Source organism: Crocuta crocuta, unplaced genomic scaffold (genome assembly GCF_008692635.1).
Source record: "Crocuta crocuta isolate KB4526 unplaced genomic scaffold, BGI_CrCroc_1.0 scaffold88, whole genome shotgun sequence".
Lineage (NCBI taxonomy): Eukaryota > Metazoa > Chordata > Mammalia > Carnivora > Hyaenidae > Crocuta > Crocuta crocuta.
Genome location: NW_027532420.1, coordinates 123,361 through 131,953, shown reverse-complemented (window position 1 = coordinate 131,953; position 8,593 = coordinate 123,361). Strand labels below are relative to the sequence as shown.

The following is an 8,593-nucleotide window of genomic DNA, read 5'->3' as shown; positions in this document are numbered from 1 at the left end:
AAGCAGCTCCAGGCTCTGAGCTGTCAGCACAGAGCCCGACGCGGGCCTCGAACCCACGAACCCACGAACTGCAAGATTGTGACCTGAGCCAAAGTTGGACGCTTAACTGACTGAGCCACTCAGGCGCCCCAATATTTATTCATTTTTGAGAGTGGGAGGGAAAGGGCAGAGAGAGAGGGAGACACAGAATCCAAAGCAGGCTTAGGCTCTGATCTGTCAGCACAGAGCCCAGTGTGAGGCTTGAACTCACGAACCATGAGATCATGACCTGAACTGAAGTCAGATGCTAACCGAGCCACCCCGGCGCCCCTATCTTTCTTATTCTTAAGAAACGTTCTATAAATAGCTTTAGGGTATGTGATTCCTGTAGGCTTGTAGTTCCTAAGAGGCTTGCATGCATCGAGAAGAAATCCCCCAGGGATAAGTACGTGTGGATTTAGGACATTTATTTCCAATCAAGGGAGATAAACAAGCCGGGTTAAATAGGGAGCTGCAAAACTCATCCATGTGTTCTGGAGTTCGAAGGGCTTACAGTTTGTTCCCACTAAGGAGATTTTGCTTTGGGAGCTGGTGTTGCATAGGGATAAAATATCCACCACTTTCTGCAACACTTTTTATCCTCATTGCATTCACCAATGGTATCATCTGTGGAGGTGCAGCCTCCATCTCTGCACACCCCTTTCAGAAGGACACACTGTTTCTTCCCCGGAATAACGCCAGTCCTTGCTGCACAGACAGAGATCGGATATCATTAAATCACAGTCAAATTATCGGTAATGCACATCAAACAACACATTTACAGAAGATGGCCTTGGGATAGAAGAGATGGTGTTACCTGTATGAAAAGATGAGGCACTTCTCCAAAAGTGTAGTGCCTTTGGCGGGGAGGAGGGGGGCTAAGAGTGCAGAACTACACATATCTTGGCATGGGTAGACTGATTTCTAGAAGCTTTGAGAGAGTTGTCCTCATAGGGGGCAGTGCATTTTGAAATGGATCAATTTGTTGGTGTCACCATGACTAGGGAGGCATCCTTGGTATTTAGTGCGTCAAGTACAAGGTTATTGGATTCCCCGCCTAGTGAACTGTCCTGCCCCAAATGCCGATATCTTCAGAAAGAAGCACCATTTCAAAGGAAGGATGCATCTTTCCACGTCCCCACGTGTGCTGACCACCCCGTCCATGCTTACGACACCCCTGCCCTGTGGAACGTGTTCTCCCCTCTAGCGCCTCTTACAGAACGTTTGCCACTCCTACAGACCCCACCTCACCTAACTGCCCCACTGCAGGACTATGCAAGAAACACCTTGTCTGTGTTGTTCAGTGCCACTTAGCTGCAGATACGTGAAGAGAATTCCTCTCGAACGCTGAAACGTATTCTTCCTTAAATATATCTGTTTTCCTAATTCAGTTGGCCACTGAGAAGTGTGTGACTAAGTATGTGCTCCAGGAGATTAGCTTCCTTTAGTCGTAGGTCCTTCCTATAGCCTTTCAGGCACAACTAGGGTTCTTTCTTTCCCCTGTGCGTCCTGCTGGATGTTACATAAAAGACACACTGTTTGTGTTCATTAATAGACGTTGGTCCCTAAACCATCCTGTCAGCCCACCTGCGTCTCATGTTATCTTTCCCAACCTGTAACATGTTAACCTTCACTGGCTTCTTCGCTGCCTCACTTCTACCTCTTAACTAAGAGTTTGACCTCCTTTTTAGCTCTGATTATATTTAAACCTGAATATATATACATATGTGTGTGTGTGTGTGTGTGTATTTGCATGTATTTTTTTATTTTTTAATGTTTTATTTATTTCTGAGAGAGAGAGAGACATCATGAGCAAGGGAGGGTCAGAGAGAGAGGGAGACACAGAATCTGAAACAGGCTCCAGGCTCTGAGCTGTCAGCACAGAACCCGACACGGGGCTTGAACCCATGAACCATGAGATCATGACCTGAGCTGAAGTCGGACACTCAACCAACTGAGCCACCCAGGGGCCCCTATATTTGCATTTAAACTAGCCTCTTGTGATGTTTCTCCATTCGGAAGAAGGATAATAGCCAAATTAAGCAACACAACCTTTTGTAACTGAATTTTTCAGAACCTGTGTGAGACAGTTGTACCCTTGCCGCAGGACCTGGTCTGGTGCCAGCTCGTGTCACACCCTGTGCTCAGGCTGGGGCATTAGGCAAAATCTTGTGGCACTGTGTCAGTTTTGCCAGTTCTGGAGGATGAAGTGTCTGTCTTCCAGGGAGAGAACAGAAGTTCTCATCAGATAGTTGTACAAGGCATTGGCTTGGCCTCCTCATCTACACAGAGCACAGGTTCGTGCGCAGCTGTGCAACGGTGCTACAGATGGCTAGTCTCTCCTGCGGTGAGTTTTTTTTTTTTTAATGTTTTATTTATTTCTGAGAGAGAGAAGAGAGGGACAGCGTGAGCAGGGGAGGGTCAGAGAGAGAGGGAGACACAGAATCTGAAACAGGCTCCAGGCTCTGAGCTGTCAGCACAGAGCCCGATGCGGGGCTCAAACCCACGAACTGTGAGATCATGACCTGAGCCGAAGTCGGAGGCTTAACGGACTGAGCCACCCAGGCGCCCCGTCTCCTGTGGTGACTTTATTCGTGCGCTCAGTGTAACCTGTCGGGACATAATGAAGCTAAAGTCTAAAGGTCTTGGTATGGGAAGGACATAGTGAGAGGCAGTAGGATACTCTTGTCACCCATTCTACTGGAAAGTTCAACTTCCTGACACACTGTGTGGTTTGTGGTAGCACCGGTCTCTCTTCTTGGCAGATCCCACTAGCTTGAATCGAAAGGATCAGAGCAATTCATCCTTCCAGTGATGTGCCCTCCACTAAATATGAAACTTAATTTCAGAAAGTGTCATCTGAACAGGAAGCCAAAGAGTTATAGTCTCCCTTCCAGCAATGACTGACATTCATGACTTCAGTACGCAATTCTCCTCAAAAGAAATTTTATGAGTATATGTTATTTAGTATTCATTAAATTTCTAAGATTATGAGATTGATTTTAGACAGCCAATAGATTCCAGATCCTTCAAGGTCACAGTAGGGATCAAAATCAGGATTTTGAAGAATGGATACTATGAAATTGCTCAGTTTGGCAGTTAATCATCGATACCAAGAGGCAACCTAGCCAACTAACAAATTCCTTTTCTTTGACCAAAGGGTTCTAGGCTTCATTTCATACTGTGTCTAAGACACATCTCAACTGCAAAAGTAAGGTATTGTGACCCTCCCCTGTAGCTTCAATATCCTCCCTTCACAAGAGACCTGGCCATTTGAAAGTTACTCCCTCCTATGCAGACTTAGGGGAGCTTTGTCAAACCCATCCTCTTGGCGTAACTGATTTGGAGGAAACAAAGGAGAGGTGACCTGTGGGAAGGACATGTCATGACTTGAAAGGCATGCCTCTGAAGGAGACTTGTCATGTCTGTGTAGCAGCTGACTCTGCCCCCAACTCCAAATACCCTCCTATCCTTCACCTTTTTTAAAAAATTGTGGTAAGAACACTACACATGAGGCCTACCCTCTTGAGTTTGTAAGCACACAATGCAGTGTTGTGACTATAGGCACAGTGGGGCACCGTGCCGTGCGTCTCCAGAACCTATTCATCTTGTATCACTGAAACTTTGCACCTACTGAACAGCAGCTCCCCACTTCTCCCTTCCCCTGGCTTCTGGCAACTGCTGTTCTACTCTCAATTTCTAGAAGCTGGACTATTTTCGATATCTCATATAAGTGGAATCATGCAATATTTGTCTTCTTTGGTTTATTTCCCTTAGCATAGTGTGCTCCTGGCTCATCCCTCACATCACTGTTGAAGTAGGGTCTGTTGTGCGCCCTGCTCACCAGCCCCACATCTATTATCATTGGCCCCAGTGGGTTCTGCCTGTGAATTCTGAGTCCTTCACACCTTCAGGGATGCTCTTTCCTCACCACTTTTGCTGGGTTTGTCTTACACTTTGGAATCCTACCTTAATGAGTGTGGATCTTGGTGCCTAGAGTAGGAACTTGCTCTGGAGAGACTGTAGAAGGGGCCTTATTCAAATTAAAGATGGAGGCCCAAAGGATGACAGAATTTGGGACAGTGTAATTTCTCAAGTCCAAGGACGATCATGACCTAGAGAATCCCCACAGAGCAAGAGCAGTCTTATTGACCATTAGATCACAGTAATTATAAGATGGAAAAATTAGGAATTTTGATTTCCTAATTCCTTATGATTGTTCTTTATACATTTTCTCTATTTTCACACAGTTGCTGGTGGCTTCTCGGGCTTAATTCATTGTGTTTACCTCAAGATAGGATTCTCCCAAGGTTAGAAAAGAGGGAAGCTACTACTAACTTGACACTCCTTCTGCAGAGGAACCAGGAAGAGAGACACTGAGGGCAGGACCACTAAAGTGGTGAAACAAAGGGAAAGTGCGTCAAAGGACGTGTCAGGCTTGCAGCCTGCTGAGAACCCATAGATAAGCCTGGTGTGGGTGCATAAGTTGTGAACCCCTGTGTGATTTAGACACTAGTAATTTCTGTTACCCATGTGTAAATTGTGATTGTCTTGCCTTCCTTGCTCGTTCTTAAGATGCGCTCCTTACAGACTCAGTGTTGGTCCCAACTTCACTTGCACATAATTCCATGCAATGCCTGGCACATTTTCTAGTATAAACTAGTGCCCTCGTACAGTGGCCTTCTTGCAGTTCCTTGAGCTCACTATGCTTTCTCCTACATCAGGGACGTTGCACCGGCTTCTTCCTTTACCAAGGGTGTTGACTCCTTCTGGCAAGGGATTCATTAACTAACACTTCTCTTTCTCTTTTGGGCATGCTTCAAGGAAGTCTCTGACATTGCAAACAGGACAATGATTACCTCATGTTAGAGGCGCTGGTAATACTCTGCTCCTCTCAATTGTCCTTATTAAAGTTTATAATTATATATTAATTTGCGTAATCATTTGACAAACATCTGTCTTTTATATCATGGGAAGACACTTTCCTTTGTTTCTCACTGTATCCTGGGTGTTTGTGAAATGCACAGTGTTTGCGAAATGCACAGTGTTTGCATACTGAGAGGTTCTCAATAAATATTCATTATCCTTGATTGCAATAAGGTATTCTTTGACCCTACACACACTGTCAAACCTGTTGGCTTTGGTCTATTTTTTTGATTGTGTAGTATCTGCGACAGCCTTACTTTTGGATGTATGATTGTATATGTTGGTATCCAGTCTTGTCATAACTGTATTACCTTCTCTAAATGTTAGGTCTAGATTTCCTAGAATCCCACTTTCCCATAACTTATTTCTTACCTTTGGTCTAGGACAAGCTTTTTCTCAGTTTGCTTTCTGCCCTTGCCATGTCCCTTTTCCCACTAGAATGGTGGCTTTTGGCTAAAATCTACTTCAAGGAGATCTATCCCTCATTAACCTTTTTTTTTTTTTTTTAAACAAGATGCAGCTTATAACATGGGCTATGACTTTGGGAAGAGACAGTGATTTATTGTTGAACTGAATTTAACTCTAGGAGGGGAGGGCAAGCATGAGCAAAACCTGTTTACTCATCAACTGTGCAGGCATAATTCTCTGGTGGCAAATGATTTCAGCTATCTGAGAACTTATAGCCATTTATCAAATTTTAAGAAACACAGATCAGGAAAATCTAAAGACTACCATTAATAGTCCAATAATAATGCCAGAACATTTATCCCATTTGACATGCTTACCTCAGACACTGAAGGAAATAATTGGGAGGTAAGTGAAATAAGATGTTTCACAGACATCGTGTCTTCTGAAAGAGGCAACCTAGGAGTCTCCTTAGGTTCCTCAGTATTTAGTTAGGAGATTTTGAGATAAAAAGCCCAGCAGAAATCAAGGTTACCATTTTATGGCTATCCAAACCTATAGATTGATGGAAACAACACTGACACAGATTAAAGACGGCTCTAGGTGCCAGTTGCCACTACCTGTGTGACCTCAGTAAAATCATATTCTTTATGTGGACACAGATTATGTTATCTGTAAAATTAAAGAATTAACCATTAAATTGCCTTTGGATTTTAATCCATGGTCATTGTGCGATTTTACGTTAGATGTCACTACAAGTGTGTCTCCCTACAGCTGTGTCTTCTTCTGAAAGAACTGAGAACCAGATGAGAATTACATAAACTCCTTCATTTGGAGACAGCTGTATGTCAGGTAGATCCCAAGATATCCACAGTGTAGGCAAAGATCAAACAACTGACAATCGTTGATTATAAAGAATCTTAGAGATGAACCAACAAAGAAAGAGAGTTATCCAGATCTGATCTGCATTCAGTGACCAGAGACATTATTTTGAGAATTGTGAATCTCCTGTCATTAACAGTAGGGAGAGGAATTTTATCAGTTCTTACAAGGATCTGGTTGAACCAGACTGAAGATGACCACATTGACCCTTTTACTTTAATTCTACATTTTAGTATTCAAACTTCTGAATCATGGGTCCTAAGGATATAATTCATATTCTTAAGATGCTTTCTTCATATTTTACCTTATGCTTAAAATTTTACCATTGATGTTTTATTCCACTGTTTATGCTTTTTCAAAATTCCCCTGTTCCCTGGGGTTTTTTGTTTGTTTGTTTGTTTGTTTTGTTTTGTTTTTTTGTTTTTATTACTTGATATAATCCTTTATTGTGGAGCTCTGTCTTAGGGACCTAACTTCTCCAATAGACTCTACATCACTTCCATTCATTAACCAAATTTGAACAAGTAGTCACTTGCACCGTCCTCTATGGAGATTGGGGCCCTGGTTAAGGCTACTTGATTTGTTTGCTAAGCCTTAAGTTGCATGTCATAGCCTCTCCACCTTTATCTTTATTTGAGGTGGACTTTCTAACCATGAATCTCTTGGATCCCATTTTCTGTTGATGGAAATCTTCATCCTGCTTTGCAATGTTGGCTTCATCACTTCTAAAGGAAATGATCGTGATGGACTTTTCAATTCCTAAGGCTGTGCATTAAGGTCTGAGTTAAAATGGCCACAGTATAATTGAGCATCCCAGCAGACCTCCTAAGAAACCTACAGTTATTCACCATCTTACCTTTTGGTATTATAGTCACAAAGAGGAGGAGAACAGAAAGAAGAGAATGGAGTCTCATGGTGGAATGCCCAGTAGGAAGGTGAATGATCAGGGGTAGTGGAGCACAGGGCCTTTTATTTACTTCTGGAAGACTGAGGTTCCTTGTGGTCAATGAGGCTTAACAGTAACAAAATAAAACAGCTTCCGTTGGAATATTTCCAAACCCCAGAGTCTCTAAATTCGGTGACAAATTAACCTAATGGTAGGAAACCAGATGGTTAGCCCTCTACTTTTTCTATGGGTTCTCAAATTCCCCAGAGGTGAGTGCCTTTGGCCAATTGTCTTTTGAAGGGGACCAGGAAGTAAGGTCACATGAGTGCAAAGTCTTTATTACCAGAAGTAGTCTGACTTGCAAGAGAACGCTTCTACAACGCACTGTTTTTCACAATAAGGATAAGAGAATTGCCTAAGGATCATTTAAAAATAAAAAAGAAGGGGGCGCTTGGGCGGCTCGGTTGGTTGACTTCAGCTCAGGTCATGATCTCACAGCTTGAGGGTTCGAGCCCCATGCTTGGGATTTTCTCACCTTCTCTCTCTCTGCCCCTGTTCTCCTCTCTCTCTCCCTCCTTCTCTCTCTCTCTCTCTCTCTCAAAATTAATGTTAAAAAAAGAAGAAGATGTATTTTTAAGCTATTCCTGAAAGAAGAAACTAATGTCACATATGTATGATGTTCTTAATAGTATCTGGAAGGTAAATAGGCTTAGGTCACACTGAAAACTAACATTTTCTCCTCTGTTATTAATCCTTTATATAACAGTCCCACATGACTAGGGTGGTGAGATCAGGAGAGTTAAAAATCAAACATAAAGAGTACACTATTTCTTTGATAGCCATTTATTGTCAGAAGATTATATGTGTACAGCTTCAAGAGACTTCCTAACCTCTCATCCTCCCACTGAAAATCTGAGAGCATGCCTTTGACTAAGAATCAACTGACCCAAAACCAAATCATCTAAAGCTAATTTACCTAGTGATCAATGGCTTAATGATACATGTATCTAAATTCATTTATGTTTTCATTTACAAACCTTCATATGTGATATCAGCCTTTTTGAGAAAAATTCTATATACTTTTATATCTTCTGTTTTGGCTACTTTTGGTCATTTTCATGTTTGTTGTTAATGTGTTATTATTTATTTTTAATAACTGACATTTAACATGACTCACTTGAAGATTTGATGCATTTATATGTTGCTATGTGATTACCACTATAGTGTTAGATAATATCTCCATCAGGTCACACAATTATCATATCTTTCTTGTGGTGAGAATAGCTAAGATCTAGTCTCTTAGTAACTTTGAAGTTCATAAGACAGCATTATTGACTATAATCACTAACCTGTGCATTAAATCTCCAGAACATAGTTACTAGTTGTAAGTATGTACCCTTGAATAAAATTTCCCCACTTTCCCCAGACTTCAGCCCCTGGCCAACACCATTATAGTTTCTGTTTTTATGAGTTCAA

At 42.1% G+C, this 8,593-nt stretch overlaps 1 protein-coding gene across 1 annotated transcript; it reads right to left on the bottom strand.

Annotated features, from left to right (window-relative positions):
- Positions 1 to 544: 544 nt before the first annotated feature.
- Positions 545 to 7,145, bottom strand: LOC144243925 (beta-defensin 130B-like). Its single transcript, XM_077779065.1, has 2 exons — positions 7,088 to 7,145; positions 545 to 726 (listed from the first exon to the last, which is right to left on the bottom strand). Exons 1-2 carry the CDS (start codon positions 7,143 to 7,145, stop codon positions 545 to 547), a joined length of 240 nt encoding a protein of 79 aa, XP_077635191.1.
- Between the last annotated feature and the right edge of the window lie 1,448 nt (positions 7,146 to 8,593).